We start from the raw sequence: 18,072 nt of genomic DNA, 5'->3' as shown, positions 1-18,072 counted from the left end.
GGCAGGTTTCAGACGAGGATATACCACACTGGACCATATTCACACACTTAGAGCCATTATTGAAGAGGGTCGAACCCGAGACAAGAGGATTTATTGTTGCTTTGTAGACTTTCGCAAAGCTTTTGATACAGTGCCTCGTACACGCATCATGCACAGATTGCAGGTCATTAGCGTACCAGAGGGTATACGATGGGGTGTCTATGCATTATATGAGGCAGTGACAAGTTATGTACGAGCACCTGGGAGGCTATCAGAGAGGATTGACTGTACCATAGGAGTGAAACAAGGATGCCCACTTTCACCCACATTGTTTGGTCTATACATAGATGAAGTGTTTGATTACATAGACCGAGGAGGAGGAGCTGGAGCCAGCCTAGCAGGGGTGCTGATACCGATATTACTTTATACAGATGATATTGTTCTCATTTCAGATTCACCGGAGGGATTGCAGTGCCATCTAGATGCTTTGCATATCTTCTGTAGAGATAAAGACATCACAGTGAACCTTGGGAAGACCAAAACCATGGTTTTCAATACTTCAACAGTATGGATGACTAGATCTATGTACCAGTTCACATTTGGGGGAGACATACTGGAGCATGTGAGGGAATATGTCTATTTGGGAGTCACCTTCTCTGGCCCACGTTTTTTGTTGAGAGGGGCATCAAAGGCACGTCTGGCACGTGGATATGCAGCACTAGGGACACTCGAGAGTCAATGTGCTCACATACACTTCCAAGAGCCCCGCACCAAACTCTGGTTGTTTGACACCCTAGTCACACCTACATTACTATATGGAGCAAAGGTATGGGGTTGCAACTTGTACCACAAGCGTCTTAGCCCACTCACTGATCAAATTGGAATAGAGAGGGATTATTATGATGGTTGGGATAGTGTGGAAAGGCCATTGATCATGATGATAGCACGCATGATTAGGAGTAAGCCCTCCACTCCACATCCCATTGTCAAAGTAGAGCTAGGGGCAACACCTATAGTTACAGAGGCACTCTTCAAGGCAATGACCTTTTGGCACAGACTATGGAAACTTCCACGCCATAGATACTCTAGATTGGCACTAACCTCATCTAGACAACTAGTAGCTGGAGGCGAGAAAAACTATTGGTTTTCACAGATGACTATTTGTATAAGCCTACATGGTTTGGATATTGACTGTCTTCCACCTTTGGATTATAGCCTTGACTGCCCTACACTTTCTCTCAACCGATCAGAGTTGAACCAGGTGATCAGAGCTGATATCTTGAGGATTGAGACAGCAAGGACATGGATCCATCCACCACTCCCTCTAGGATCAAGGATGGAGTTTTACAGGAGTCATTTCTTGTGTCTCTCTGATGATGGTTTCACTATTCGGCCAGCATATATGGACACTTATCTCTCCCATAGCGTATGGGTTGCTATCGGACACACCTCCTCACATAGGCTTCAGATGGAGACAGGCAGATGGACAAATACCCTAGCAGAGGATAGGACTTGCCAGCTCTGTGGTCGAGAGCCTGAGACGGAGAAGCACTACATATGCAGATGCACAGTATACTATGACATACGAGGACCGTACCACTGCCTTTTTCATGATGGATTTGGACCCCTTCGTCACGTCATGGAGTACGAGGACCAAAGATGCCTAGGTCTTTTCCTCCTGGAGCTCAAGAGACGCCGAACTGCACTACTACGAGACAGGAGGCCAGCTCACCCAGAAGGACACACACAGAGAGCAGTGACAGACTTCTTCTACAAAGCCGACCCTACTGACACTACCAACCTAGCAGAGACAGAGCCACCCCGCCAGACACCTTACAGGCAACACTGTGGTGTCACATTGGATAGAGCCACTTCCCTTCGTCGAGCACAATGACCTCGTCTACCACGACCACGTCCGAGGAGGCCACACCACAATCGGATTAGAGCCATTTTCACGAGATACCGTAGACTCACCACCAGGCATATCAGTGAAGCAGCTAGGGACGGCATCATAGCTGAGATCATGTGCAGATCCTGAGATCACCTACAGCCCATAGTCCCCACCACACTTTTGTCCATGGTTCTATCAGATCTGGTTCTCCTTTCCTTTCCTTTTCTTTTCTATTGATGGAATAACACTACACATGGTTCAACCCTAGTATAGTCCCATCATATAGTTATTTTCAGTATTGTTTCATAGGCCACCCACTTATTTGTAATGTTATGTTTACCTTAGTGATGAGATGACATTAGACATGGATGTACTCTAGATTTTGTCTCATAGGCCACATTGGCCTTATGTAGACGTTAATATATATTTCTTTCTTTCTTCTTTCTCTCTCTCTCTCTCTCTCTCTCTCTCTCTCTCTCTCTCTCTCTCTCTCTCATGAAGTTCCATCCGCCATAGCCTGCTAGTCACGCACGTGAGCTCCATACCCAAGAGTGGTATCAGAGCAAGGTTTGATGTTGACCCCTCAGACACTCGTGCTGCCTTGATAGTGCTGCCCCTTCTACCCTCAACAGTGAAGTGCTGTCCTTCCTGTCTGCCCACCTGCCGTGCGTGCCAGTCTGCCCCGACCTTCCTGTTTACTCGCGTACCATTCGCCCTGGTCCCTGCATGCTAGCCTGCCCCACCAACTAACGTCTGCACTGAACATGTCTGTCTGACCACATCTATCTTGATTGCCCTGACAACATTGCCATGTTGACTCAGATCGTCAGCCATGCACCGCCTGCTAACACCAGTTGACCTGTCACACAGTAGGCACATCTAAGGAGGCGACCTTCATTCTCTTCGCACGTACCACATTCCACGTTGTCGACACCAATCTGTCCAATCTACCACATCCCATCAGCCTTCAACATCTACAATCCCAGGGATAAGGTTTAATTAAAACTTAAAACCTCATTAAGATGTTAAAACTCTCTCATAATTTAGCAGTTGTCCACATGAATTTGGGAATTTCGATTTTTGATCGAAATTTCTCACCATTTACACAACAAAATTTGGGGCTTTTTCAATCTGAGCCCAAATTCTCAAAATTTCTTCTCTGAACTTTGCGGCTTTTCACATTGGCACCTATCTACATCAAATTGAGATCTTCAATGACACATCTAAGACCGCCCAAGTGCTCCCACCTTCAACATCAAATGACTTGTATTTCTTTCCTTCTAATTCACAAAGGAGTTATATTTCAAGGGGGTTCTAACCACTTTGTCCATGACCTCTAAGTCGATCCCGAAAGCTATACTTATGTATTTGGCCTCTGGTCATGTGTTCAGTGCCTCTAAGCCACGTTGGCTTTTGATCAACCTTTGAGCCATGCACGCGTACCTCTAAACCATGTCTTACATTAGGTCCCTGAGCTTGTCAATAAACTATGTCATAACCCTCGTGTTGTATCCCTCTTACTTATATATCCCCTTTTCCAAAATCATTGTACGCGACTAAACATTGCCTCTTTGAGGTAAGACCTTCCCTTTTCCTTTTTCATATGTTTTGTGTCATGGGTTTAATCACCATGACCTGAAGGGGAGTTTGTTAGATTTATTTATCTCCGTGTGTGAACACATTATTGCGTGTAAAAATGCGTGTTTTAGGTGTGAATACCTTTTACACCACTTAGCATTAAATATGGGTCAAAGGTATAGGTGGATACCTTAGCCTATATATTCAAGCCCTATCACTCATACTTTCATCTCACATATCTCACTATCAATCTATCTTTCAATTTGTGTATACTTGCAAGAGTTCTCTCTCTCTCTCTCTCTCTCCCTCTCTCTCTCTCTCTCTCTCTCTCTCTCATGGAGTTCCATCCACCATAGCCTGCTGGTCACGCATGCAAGCTCTATGCCCAACGTCTACAAAAGGCCAAACCAGCCTATAAGAGTAAAATGTTACATAATACATTTGAAAAGTCAAAGGAATTTTCAAGTCCCAAAATAGCTGTCATCTAATGCTATGACTAACTAAATGGAAAGTAAACAATAGCTTTGTGGATTTCCACAAAGCATTTGATACAATGCCTCAAGCATGCATCATGCAAAGAAATCAGATTCCTCTTCCTCCTTCAACCTGGACATCCATGGTTGAAACTAGAGAGATGGATGTCACTTGAGAGGGGGTTTCTACTCTTTCTTAGAATTCTACAAGTTTCGCAACTTTGTCTTTCGACATCAACCTCCCTTTTCTATTTTACCTACCCTTAGCATTGCATGATCATACTCATCATTGAAAAAGAGTACTTGAAGTGAACAATTTTCCTACAAGGAACACTATCCAAGTGGCATTTGCTACATAAACACTCTCATCATGTACACACCTATATGCTTCTTCACCCTTTTCTTCATCATCGACACCCACGAGTGGTCAGGATAGCTTGTTTGTTTTGTGATATGTTGGATCTAACCATCCCTTCTCATTCTCCCTCGAGAGCACAATTAGTTGATAGGCCACAAATCGTACCTTAAAAACAAATTTAAAAAATGAAAAAATTTCAATGCAGCTCCATCTGCCTTTGCAAGTCCTTGTAGGCCATTAGGCAACCAATGAGCACCCTCTGTCCAATGCCTTGGCCCCTCTAGGGACATAATCACTTGGGCTTCCTTGGTAAGATAACCATCACGTCAATAGTCTTAGTAGACCACTAGACAGCCGACATGCACCCTTTGTCTGATGCCCTAGTTACTTTAGGGTGAGACACCTTGGGGTAAAATGGGCTTAATATTTTCTTAGTAGGCTATTGGGTAGCCGACATGCACCCTTTGTCTGATGCATTGGCTGCTTTGGGGTGAGATACCTTAGGTAAAATGGGCTTGAGCTTTTCTTACAATCCCTTTTTGGTTCCAATGTTGAGCCTACGAGGAGGTGTTGAGCTAAAAATGCATTATAAACTAATTACCTCTTTAAAATAGCCCCAAAGCATATAAATTACCAAAAGTTTCATTAACTAGTGTGCAATGTCCCATAAGCAACCCTAATTTTAGAGGATCCTTCTAAATCTATAAATAGACAAACTGCCCACCACCATTTTTTGCACGTTACATCAATCCACACACACCTCCACTACTATTGGCGCCCTGAGTCCAACCTTGGGCCCTCACCCATCAACCATCATCGACTACAGCCACAATTGTTTCAGCCCCCAATGCATGTTTTTCAATTGTCGCCCTATTATTAGGAAATGCCAAACTGCTGTGTTTGCTGCCAGCTCATTACCACCAATAGCTAACATTAGTTCCTCTCTAGTTCAGCCTGCATTTTTTCTGCTATGCACCATGCCTTGCATCATTACACCTTCAACATGCTGCCACCTGCTATTTACAGCCTTGGTGATCAGGTTTTCAACCTTTGGTGGGTGATACGTTGCTACTTTGCCAAATTCACTCTCCAAACTGCTGCATTTTGGTGACCACCCTGCTACCCTTCCATATTCAACACTCTTTCAACTCTGACTGGTGGTTACAACACTTGGGATCCGTCTCTAGTGGACATCACACTCCGACTACATTCACTACTCTAGCTTCTTCCATCATTTACAGCACTGATTCATTCACTTCACAGTTCTCTTTCTTCCTCTATTTGTGTTTATGTTTTTGCATTTTGTGTTAAGGGTTTTTGTGTTTATTGTGTTGTTGTCTGAGTTATTGTGTTTTAGGCGCGTTCGTACATTTTGTGTTTTCTTTTTGCAAACCCTAGCATATCTTCACGGCATCTAAGCCCTCTACAAGCTCAAAACTCAATTGAAAAACAACCTACTACATACAGTCAAGAAATTGCTCATGTTGGAGGAAAGAGGCTTTCCTCAACATGACACACCACAACCAACATCCATAACCAAGGCTTATTTTTCTATCAATTCCAATGGTAAATACCTAAGATATTGAACTCCCCATGCATTTCTTGCAAATATATTTTACCATAGCTACCAAGAACGGAAAACAAGAACCAAGAATGGCTCAGGAACCTGAAGCCAGCCTATATTAACATCTACTAAGGCTGAAAATGGTCAATGAGAAAAAACATATGTGATATACAATGCAAAGTGAAGTGCAAAGTGATGTAAAAAAAAATGTCGATGTAGGGATAAAAGGCATGGGTGATGATGTGCTATATATGGGTCAAGGATGGAGCAATAGAGTATATAATGCATCCCTGATGAGATGATGTACGAATAGCATCTAAATTCATATCTCAGCAATACGAGATGTTGCTTGTGCCACTAACGGATCTCCATCCCCTCTCTTTGTTGTAATCTCTGCATGTCTAATATTCCTGCAATCTCGGTCAGCCAGTGGCTCTAATCTCCTTAGCTCCTTGGAGTGTCACCCCTCTATATGTGGGGGCAGTGTGTGGAATCACTATCTGAAAAACACTCAATAAGTTGTCACTATCTCCCTCCCTCCCCCTTGTTGGTGCCTCCACTCGAGTAATGATGTGCATAACCTCTACATCTAAAGGAGGACCTGACCCAAGCATCACCAATCTTGGGACTCCATGACAAGTTTGAGGGAGGTGTCCCCTTTAAATAGTGTAGGATATAAGTAGTGGTCCTCACCCTCCACCCCCTCCTAGCACACTCTACAAATCCTCTCAACTCTAGGGGTGTGGGTTGTTGTCCCCATCTCAAGAGAAGAGAACCCGAGCGAGTCGATGGCTACTCGCATCTCATGGGTCACCCCACTCATGTATATATCTAGATACCCATGTCACTCAATAAAACCATCTATTTTGGTCCTTAGAAAGTGGTTCATGTAGTATGGCATCTTCACAGCAAGGGGATGTCATGGTGAAATCCATGCATGCTATATGTGTGGCTGATAGAGATCATGTCAAATAACAAGGTTCCTCTCATTATGAGAAGGGTGTATGGAGGGGAAGGGAGGGAGGCCATCGTCCTGCCTATGCCGATTGTCTAGAAGCCTCGAAGATTCTCCTAGGCAATATGTCTAGATACATAACTCGTACTTTGTGTTTAACGCTGATGGCCTAAAAAAGGGCCTCCATAATCATAGGAGGTGTTGCAAATTTTGCTCTGATAATCTTGTGGTATTGATGGTTTGCTATGGATAATCCGTGAGAGCATGATAATCTGTTGTCTCTCGATCTGCATCCATAGGTATGTAGCCAAACCAAGGGTTCCAAATAGGTACTCCATACATCACCACCATCTCAAACAACCACATCCATGTGCAAGGCTCATGAAAGTGCGGTTGATGGCGCTCTCTCTCCAACATGGCTAATGCTGCATATACTCATGTGAGCCGATCTCTAGCTGCCTCTGTGTGCGCATGCGCGTGTGTGGGTGTGTGGGTGTGTGCATGCGTGCACATGCAAACACTAAGGAAAGAAGAATGGAACGTGACAATGCAACAGCAGAAAACAAGGCAACAGAAATTGTTCTAAAAAAACAAATCCAACATTGTCAAAAGAAATTATGTCTAGCTTTCCTGTTCCTTGATGGTTGTTCCCTACAAGGGGAATCAGATAGGAACATTCCTAACAAGCAATGCCTGTTAGGAACAGTGGTAGGAATATTCCACCAAATAGGAATGCATCTCTTGTTCCTACCCATTTCAACATGGCATTCCCCCTATCCTAGCTGCCGTTTCCCCAATTCTATGTTGCTATGGATTGTACCAACAGTCAACAGTCACATACCAATTTTATGCACTTTGGTTTTCCCAAAGATTTCCACTGCCAGCAACAAGAAAATATGAATGTCTTACCAAACAATGAGAAGGAGTAAGGACTGAATATCAGTCATGGTTAAATGTTGATCAGGCATATCCAAAGCCAAACATATGATGGGCAGGCTGGAAATTTCCAGTAATGCACGCATATAGATGCTGTATATACGACAGTTCTAATCTGTATAAGCCATTAATGGCATATCATTAGAAGAAAATAGCTACAAACAAGTACAATTCAGTCCTTTACCAATCTGAAAACCACAGCTTTTATTTTGGCATAAAGGTTCAAAGAATGCAAGAATTGTTTAGTGAAAAGTCGCAGATAATTGCATCTAATTACATTTGTCATGCAGGAACCTTTTAGTGAAAAGCTGCAAATAATTGCATCTAATTACATTTTTCCTATTCAATGCACGAAATAAAAGAGATTCTCATGACTCACTGGACAGTACTGCCAGAAAGGCAGAGCTAGAAAAGGTGGGACTATACCTGCTTGGTTCGGGGACGAAATCCATAAATGATAACGCGCATATCTTTTCCTGGATTTAATTTACATCGACATAGTGTGTTCACTTATGTTCAAATGTCAAAATTTGTAACAAACTTGCTGAAAGTATTATTATAGCAGCACTATTTCCAATACTTACCTATTACTTGAAGGAGACGCTGTGTTGCAGTCTTATCCCGGGAGCGAGGAGCTTGGGGAGCACGTACAGGCTGCACTTTCAGTTCAATAATAGAAGAGAGGACATTTAGTAAACCTCAAGCTCCCACTATAGACTTCACCAAGCTCCAAAGAGATATAAGCAAAAGACATCCACAAAAACAAGAGGCAAGGATACTAAAAGCACAATTAATCTCTCAAAACTTCAAGATTGCTATTTAGTAATTCCTTCAAGTCACAGGAATGAGAACATTGATTGTGAAACAAATACTCAAATGTTCCCAAAAGCAACCCAAAAATAAGTCAACCAATCCCAAAAGACATCAAATTGAAGCTTATGTAATGAGGTACAGCAATCCTTAGCAGAGGCGGCAAGCAGACAAAATTGTATGCCTGAAATGACCACCTTTGAAACTGTTTTCAACCTAGAAGTAAAGCCTTCGTGAGCACATAAAAGTCATGATGACTGTAAAGAATGTACTGGGCAGCAGGCTGCACAGCTAAGAGGAACAGTAGCGAAGCACAGAGGTTAGCTATGACAGTGAAAACTGTTGGTTTGAAACGCACCAGATTTGTGCCAACAAAGCCTGCATGGGTGGGGGGTGGGTTGGGGGGGGGTGCGTGGGTGTGTGTGTGTGTGTGTGTGTGTGTGTGTGTGTTTTCTTTGGTTTTGTGTGGTGCAAACTTGGTTCCACATCACTGCTTACTGCAAACAATCTGTAATTCATGCGAATCTCAATTCCAAACTGACATGATTTGGTGTCTGAAGCCTCAGCCTTGCATTAGGTTCTTCTATGCATTTCCCTAGCTTTCCTGTGCATTCCCATGATAGAAGAGCTACAAAACGTCTCTTTCTTCACAATGAACCCATCCAAAGATGTTTCAATGATGGAACAATGAAGAAGAGGGGAGGAATCCAATAATTGATTGTTCACAATGGCCAATCCACAATGCTACTCTTTTTATACAGCAACCACATGCCGAATTGCAGCCATACAAACTGACCAATGACATCAATCAATTATTATCTACCTCCATCTGTGAATATGCATTATTGTGTGAACACCTTTTACACGACTTAGCATTGAATAAGGGTTAAAAGGTTAGGTTCACAACTTAGCCTATATATTCAGGCCTTATCAGTTGTACTTTCATATAAATTAATTAATCATTTTCATTCTGCTTCAGCTTGTGTACTTACATGTGCTCTCTTTTTTTTTTTTCATGAAGATAATTGAATTAAGTAGTAAATATTTTACATCAGACCATCAGGTCGGCTTAGAAATAACGGAAAATAACAGTCCTAAAAGAAAGTCTACACAGACTCTAACACAGAAATATCACACTGAAAGCACAGCTGGTGTGGAGCGAACAGTGTCCAGCCAAGGAGTAGCAATATCAGGAAGAACCAGGTCAGCAGACACCATAGAGGTGATTTGCCACAACACTAAACCCCGGATTCGGGCCACATGACCATGAATCCCAAATACTAAATCAAAAATGAAGGCATTCCAAGTACGCCAAATATGCGACAAGGCTGTCCATCTAAGGAAATGGAAAAGGCAGGAATAATCTGAACTCAAAGAGGTAATGGAGGTCATCTTCCCCAAAATCCACGAACGAGCTGAAATCCGGTATGGAGTCAACAAGGACCGAACACGGAAAACAAAATTCCAAATCTGTCTTGCAACAGGGCAAGGGCAAGAGACAAAAAAGATGAAGCACTGTCTCATCACATGTAGTACAAAATATGCATCGCCCTGCAGAGATCTTACGAGCACGCATCCACAGTCCCACTAGGAAGAGCCCCAATAAGTAGCCTCCACATAAACACTTTTCCCTGATACGGAACCTTAGATTTCCAGAGCTAGATGAATTTGTCCTGCCACTTCTTTTTGCTTTCCCGAATGTGCCATACTTTATTTGCCTTTTCCGTGACCCATCTCTTGGCCTCTACCATCTGATGATATATCTGATTGGCCGACCTTTTCTCAAAATTGTCAAGAATCACAAGCATCCAATCGCTCCAGGGAGACGAGAGCTGTAATGTAGGCTAAGGATAGTAGCTCGTAATTCTATCATGTATGGCCGTCCAAATAACATGATACCCTCTAGGCACCCGAAAGTGCTGGCGAATATGCCGAAATGAATAAAGACGGGCGTGTCCAGGAATGATACCATCCTGGACTGACTGCAACCCCAACCAGCCAGGCAGTTAAACTTGTCTCTTTGCATATCTTTGTCAGGCTAGTCCAACAACCTGGAGGAGGTCAGTACTTCGCCTAAGAGAGAATTCTCCTCCTTGCGAAATTCGGGGGTGCCAAACCGAAAAACGTAACATCGCCTACCAAGATGCAATCCTATGGGAAAGGAGAAAAGACTGAGAGACCTTAACAAATCTTGTGGAGTTAAGCACATGCCACCAAGAAGCATGAATAACCGTGCTACCATGAGAAATGCCAGTCTTTTCTATAAAACGTTTTGCTATATCTGTCCAGGGATGAGTCTGTATACAAAGAGCCTACAGAAGAGCTAACCTCAAAGCAGCCATATGAAAATTAGCATCCAAAAGAGCTGCTCCCCCCATCCTTTTAGGAGTAGTCACGTGCTGCCATGAAATCCACACTTGACCCAAACGATTTCCTTTCTTCTTCCATAACATGAATCGAATAGGTTGGACCAATTCCAATAGGGACTTGTGAAACCGGCCTGTTCACTGGAAAGGGCGGTAGTGTACAACCAAAATATTTAAAGGCTTTCACCCAATTCACAGTCGCCCACTTTACTTGAACTTAAAGACATACAATCAAGAAGACATACAATAAGCTAGAATGCTCTTGTTGTGACATAGACACCTTGTTGGCCCCTAAGTCAGGCGCCCCTTGCAGTATTTCTTTATTTTTAAAAGAGAGAAAGTACAATGGGCTGTTTTTCACCTATTCTGGGTGAAATTTGGTAACCTAACAGTACAATTACTGACCCAAAACAAGTTGGCCAAGAGGGGAAACTCTGCCCAGGTCTGAAACTTCTGGTTGGAGTGCAGAATTGACCATTTCAGCCTGCTGTAATTACTGGTTCAGACCTGTTTTGAAACCTATTTTCAACTCATATTGTTCCCTGTACTGTTCAGCCCACTGTAATTACTGGTTCAGACCTGTTCTGAAACCTGTTTTCAGCTCATATTGTTCTTTGCACTGTTCTGCATCATCTGTGCCAAGTGCCCCTTGATTCTGACATCAATTGGGCTCTGAAACAACCTCTGAACAGTCCAGAATCAGTACTGATTTAGTGCGGTTTCAGACACTTGCTTGGTGAGGTTACCACCCTCACCTGTTCCTGCTGAGGGCAGCAAACAATTGCACCTGTTCCTGCTGGGAAAGGAGGCTCTTGCCTCATGCAAAGACAGCATATTCCCACACAACAGTACATGAATCAGCAGAAAGCCCTTGGTTCTGAAGCATAACCATACTATCAGGGAGAGAGAAAGAGAAAGTAGGGAGCAAGCTCAGCCCTCTGTGCATCATAGACAAGATAGGCAACCTCTCCAATCTTCTCCATCAGCAATTGTTCCTCCTCCCTTTCACAAATGAGCCCCCTAGCCTCAAAAAACTGCACACCAGCCCTCTTTAAAAAGGTAAGTGCACCAATTTGTGCCAAATGGCAGCAATGAAAGATATTTCCCGTTCTAGCCTTCCGGTCTAAAAATCTCCATCTTCTATTCAAAATTTGACCTCGGCACAGACCAGAGGATTAATCCTCGTGCAAAAACGAAGATAATGATACGAACAGATTCTGGGGTCCAAAATTAGTAACTCCCTAAATTTTAGGAGTTGCTTCCATTGCATCCCCACTAGTCTTCTAACCATCTTTGCAGACTATGGCTACATCCAAATTTGTAATGTAGCTCAACTGAAAGTGAATTTCCACTGATGACCCCACATGGACTAATCTCTTGGAGATTTGTCCATCTTCACTTTGAACTAGTCTCTTCCAGGCTAGTTCTTCAACACACTTGTCCATATACACATTCACAAGTCTCTTCCAGGCTTGTCAATCTACAGTGCCATCAGTCTCTTCCAGACTTGTACTGGACCTTAACTGTCCAGTCTTGACTCACTAGACATTCCTGTCTGTTTCACATACTGGCCATGCAACTCAGGCGTTAACCAAATAAAATATGTAATAAAGAAATCAACAAAAAGGTAATAGTTGTCACAGTCTTGTGACAACTTGTTAGTCCAAGGAAGCAAAGGCAAGAAAAACGAAATCATGCTGATCATAATGCATTGTGCAACTTGAAGTCTCACATGGAGAGGCCAGCCTTGTGACTTCCAGTACATAAACCGATCATGAATACGAGATGCCATCCAATCCAACAAGCCACGAGATGTTAAGAAGACTGCTAGGGTTTGCACTGAGGACACACAGAGTGTACGACCACAACAGAAACACAAAGACACAGACACAGACACAAAGGACAAAACTCAAACCCTAAATGCAAAACTCAAAAAACCTAAACGTAAAACTTAAAACTCAAACACAAACAGAAGAAGGGAGAGAGAGAACACAACTCTGAAGTGAATGAATGTTGTAAATGAATGTAAGAGTGTACGATGTGCTCAAGGGCAGAACAATGTCAGAGTGTGACGTCCACCGAAGACGGATCCCAAGCTTGTGACCACCAGTCGGAGTGTAGGAGTGCTAAATAGTGAATGGCAGCAGGCTGATCACCAAAACCAGCAGTCTGGAGGCTGGAAACTCGTAAACGCAGCAGCGTACCACCGATCGGGGGCAGGAAACTGTGCACAGTCTATTGTAAACAGCAAGTTGAAACAGTGTCTTAGAGTGTCAAGACCTACAATGCTGAAAACGCAGGCTAGCTGACCCTGGAGATGATGAATAGCAGGCTGAACAACAGTCTGGGACAGTTTGGAGCAGTCGCCAGCAGCTGAGAGCTTTCGCCTACAGCAATGGGCACGCTGAAGATGATGTGGCCGCAGTCAATAATGGCAGGACAGCAGATGGAGGCGGGCTGCAAGCTAGAAACTGGGCGCCAACAGCAACAGAGGGTGTGTGGGCTGGTGTAACCTGCTAACAAGGATGATTGCTGAATGGGGGCAGCCTATCTATTTATAGATGTGGAAGGGCACCCCAAAAATTAGGGTTTTCACTAAACTCTCTTGAACCGCTCCCCGTTCTAGGGTTTCCACTGAATTCTCTCGAACCGCTACCCGTTTTAGGGTTTTACTCTAAAAGAGCATTTTTAGTGTGTTTTGGGGTTGTTTAAAAGGCTAATCAGCAAGTAATGCATATTTTAGCTCAACACCCCCTCTCAGGCCCAAAACTGAGCTGAAAGGTTAGGCCAACCATGGTGATGTTTATGTATCCCAAGGCGTCCCACCCCAAAGCAGCCAAGGCATCGGACAAAGGGTGCACGTCGGCTGCCCAATGGCCTACCAAGACTACAGAGGCGATGGTTATCTTACCGAGGGAATCCAAGTAGTAACCCTAGAGAGGACAGGGCATCAGACAAAGGATGCACGTCGGCTGCCCAGTGGCCTACCAAGCCCTACAAAGGCGGATGAAACTACATGGAACTTTTTTTTTTGAATAAGTGTGGTAAATTTTATGAGATACGGCTGATTAAGTGAGTGACCCAGAAGACGAGAGTAGGAAGGGTACACCCAACACATCACAAAACAGTACAAGCTAACCCATCCACTCAGGGTGTCGATGATGAGGAAAAGTAGATAATGAGGTATCCATGTGATGAAGAAGGATGGTGGTGTGGTAACAACAGCGGCTGGTGGAAACAGCTGAGGATCCGCTCAAGTAGTGCTCTGCACAATGAGATGCAAAGTATGCTACATGCTGAAGAATGCTCATGCAGCAGGATCATAATCTGCCTCGACATTGATGCCACTTGCATTCTGAACATCTTGGAAGACGGCAAGAGCGGGGAAGAAGAGAATAAGACTACCATTGCGAGTGAGAAGGGGAGATTAAGCAAGGAGGAGATCGAGAAGATGGTGCAGGATGCAGAGAAGTGCAAGTTGGAGGACGAGGAGCACAAGAAGAAGGAATGGAACAATACCTCTTCCACTTCATCTTCTGAAATATCCGCCTCCATTAAGGCTACCCATTCTGGCTAAACCTGATTACTAACCAGATCACAAATGTATCTGCGAACAGAGTGAACAGCGTTTGATAGAATCTCTAGAGGGCCCAACAATGATTTGTAAAAATCTACACACATCTGAATTATGGATGCAGGTTCTGTCACCATAACACCTTGTTCATTCTTCAGACGCACAATATTTACCCGGGCATATTTCTAATGTAATCGAGCAAAGAACTGGTGAGATTGACAATTGTTATCATGCAAAGCCTCTTGTAAACGCCCCGAACAACGTAGTATGCTTAACAATTATGATATTTGCTTGTTTTCGAGATTTAATATAAAAGAGAATGAACACTTAAAGCTGAAAATGAAAATTACTCACAAAATTACAGCCATGAAAATGTAAAAGTAATGGAGACAAGATTGAGGGTTGAAGATGGGCAACCCCCCCCCGAAGGAATGTATTTCTGCTCAACCCAAGTCCCTTAGGGAAGAGCTCAGTTACAATCAACCTGAGAGTGAGAAGAAGTAATTCTCACTCTCACAAGATCATGCAAAGATGTACAAACACACATGCATTATCTATTATGCAATGATAAGAACTGATTTCTTTACAGTATGAGAGAAGAAAAAGGGGAATTCAGCCTTTCTCCATCGTTGATCAACACTACATGGATAGAGCTTGCTTCTTGTAGCTAAAATGGAAGAAAGAGCTCAAGAAGGAGGTGCTATAATGAATTTACAGGCTTGCTGTCTTGTAAAACAACAGTGATAGAAGAGGGAATATGGAGGAATTTGATAATGGAGAAGTGGGGGATGATGATGGGGATGGATGGGGCCAGTTTCTGGCTATCTGTGGGTGCTGTACATGAGTTTACAGCAAAGAAAAATGATGTTCAATGAAGAAAAACGAGCTCTTATTTATAGGAGAGGGGAGAGCTAGTACAAAAGGGGAAACTGGAGTAGCACAAGACAAGTGTCCAGCCACATGTCATGAGATGTGACAAGTGGTGGGACACTTGGAAACTTGTGTGACAAGTGTCTTGACACTTGTCTCTTCTTTATGGCCTTCCTTTTTGGGTTGAATACTGTCAAGAATAGAAACAACCAAATTTAGTAAGCACAGTCAGAGTACAGAACTTACTATTTTTAGAATGACATCCCTATTTTTTAGGACTAGAATTTTTAGGCTAATTCGAGGCTCCTAAAATTTAGGGACCTCCTAAAATTTAGGGATCTCCTAGAATTTAGGGACCCCCCCAATATGGGTATCATATGAAAGCTTTTTCCGTGTACATCGCAAAAATGGTATCCGAATCTTCATGTGACTTTCCTATGCAAAGAAATGTGCATTTCAAGCTTTCAGCCCACACATGCACATTATACAAGCATTTCATGATCATGCCATCTTGTTGATTGTAACTGTCTGTTCTGGTGGATCTAGCCCACACTTCAAGGCATCAATCCTTTCTGAGTGCGAGTCTAACCCTGATATGCGTGAGTTCTAGTCACAGGCGCCCAATCAGGTCATATAGGTGGAAGTGTGAACTATCTTTTCTCTAACCCACCGTGTGGGTCCACCATAACCTGTGACCACTCATCAGTGGCCAGCTCCAATGCACTTTTCTTTATATCTAATTAGTGCAAAGGAAATAAATTTAATAAATCATTATATAGATAAATTAATGAAAAAGGATACAAATTCTGTTTCTATAGAGTTGTGACACCTCTACTCTAGACAGCCATTTAAATTTAGCATATTTCTATTCCTGTAAAGATTAAACTTGGTCTTTCAACCATTCAATGCCAAATAGCGAGTCATCTGTAGTATCTCCCAACTGGCATAAAGACAACGAACAGCCCAACAAAGATTGTGCATGCAACAATTCAGTGCGTAAAATGGAAGCATGCTGAATACCAAACTGTCTGGATAACAAATGCACATTATCCCTAAAAATAGGCCATGCTTCCAATCCTTCTGATAGGACCCTGGAACAAAAGGAGTCAATTATTCGCTGAATACATTCCAGAAACTGATTTTGCAAGAGAAAAGATTGATTGAAACGAAGAGCCAAGTGAGCCAGGAGAGCCTTATAGGCATGAACAGGTCAATGTGTCATTTCCAAGATCAAAGGATGGTGATCACACAAGACATGCTTTCGCTCTATCCACATATCAAGGACTGCAGGGAGAAAAGAAACACTTTGACAAACATAGATCCTATCCAGTCTGGCCCATGTGTTAGGATGTTGAAGAGAACGATAAGTATATCCTGAGTGTGAGGGATGCAACCAAGACTACATGTCCTGTTTCAAAGACTCAGCTACAAAAGCATCCCAAGCCTGACACTCAGGACCATCCATAACCGAGTGTTGAGAAGTCATTTGATCCATAGATGTACAGGCATTGAAATCATCCATTACAAAGCCTTGACGGGCCATAGCAAGGCAATACAAGTCATCCCAAAGTTGACGACGTTCACGAGAAGTAGGAGCATACACACCCACCAACCATAAAACTTCTCCCTCATATTGGATTTCCAAAATCATGAATCTGCCTCGATGAATCTGAGAAATCAAAGATGGTTGCAATGAAGATCCGACGGCCAACATTACTCCAAATTTATGTGGAACACACCCACTATACAAAACAGAGTAATCCTTATATACATAAGATGATCCTGCCAAAGCATGTTGTTTATGCTCCACAGCACATAGAACATCCCAATTACCGACTAACACAACTTTCCACAACCGATACTGCTTACAGCCCGAAGAGATACCTTTAACGTTCCATAACGCAATTCTCATGATGGAATACAGAAAAGAAAACTATTGAATCCCCACCTTCCCTTTCCCTTTAATATCAACTACTTTGGCTGCCTGAAATCTTTCAATCTCACTTCGAATCACATCAACTAGATCTGCCCTTTGCAAACTAGGAATCGAAGTATGAGAAGGAAACTATTGTTGTTGGGCACGGAAAACATCCCGAGAAGGCACCATTCTCCCTCGTGAATCAAAGTGCAAAGCAGTATCAGAGACTCGTTTTTCATTACCACCAACTGCAGATCGAGGATTCATATCGAATCCCCTTCCGCGGCGTTGAAATGTCTAGGTAATAGTCTGGGGAGCTGGGTGAACAAGAGTAGACCGAGGCTCCTGTCTAGCATTACGGCGAACCACCGTGACCCAAGAGTTATCCTGAGGAGACAAGTTCTAACCCCCAGAGGGCGAAGCACGCTGATTTCCAACTTGATAAGCAGCCTTCTTTCCATCTAGTTGTTCCTGCTGGACAATCTGCTCAGAAGCGGGTTCAGGCTGCTAAGCTACCTGCTGAGGAAGATGGTCATGCATATCCAAATCACGATCCAAAGACGGCTGCATTACCTCCTGGCTTCTATCACATTCTGAAATGAAATGTCCCAATTGTCCACACCTGAAACAGTGCCCAGCAAATGTGCCCCATTTGAGCTCATAGACCAAAGTTTGCAACCTCAGAACCTGAAAATGAACTTTAATCGGGCGAGCTTTCCCTGTATCCCAAAGCATGCATGCCCTATTCCTGTTACGGGAGGCCAAGCGAGGCTCCACCAAAATCTCTCCAAGAGATCTCA

At 43.2% G+C, this 18,072-nt stretch overlaps 1 protein-coding gene across 3 annotated transcripts in view; it reads right to left on the bottom strand.

Moving 5' to 3' along the window:
• The window catches only part of LOC148033315 (phosphatidylinositol-3-phosphatase myotubularin-1-like), a 244,047-nt gene that overhangs the window by 201,918 nt on the left and 24,057 nt on the right, over positions 1 to 18,072 (bottom strand). For all 3 annotated transcript variants that reach the window (XM_087681221.1, XM_087681219.1, XM_087681218.1), the window contains exons 6-7: positions 8,319 to 8,388; positions 8,161 to 8,210 (exon numbers count right to left, since the gene is read on the bottom strand). In XM_087681221.1, the coding sequence (XP_087537347.1) occupies positions 8,161 to 8,210; positions 8,319 to 8,388 (120 nt within the window). The remainder of the gene's footprint in view (positions 1 to 8,160; positions 8,211 to 8,318; positions 8,389 to 18,072) is intronic.

Source organism: Lygodium microphyllum, chromosome 7, assembly GCF_053477565.2.
Source record: "Lygodium microphyllum isolate KBCC chromosome 7, Lygodium_microphyllum_v1.1.10, whole genome shotgun sequence".
Taxonomy (NCBI): domain Eukaryota; kingdom Viridiplantae; phylum Streptophyta; class Polypodiopsida; order Schizaeales; family Lygodiaceae; genus Lygodium; species Lygodium microphyllum.
The sequence above is the reverse complement of the archived record's forward strand: the minus strand, read 5'-3'. Positions and strand labels throughout refer to the sequence as shown.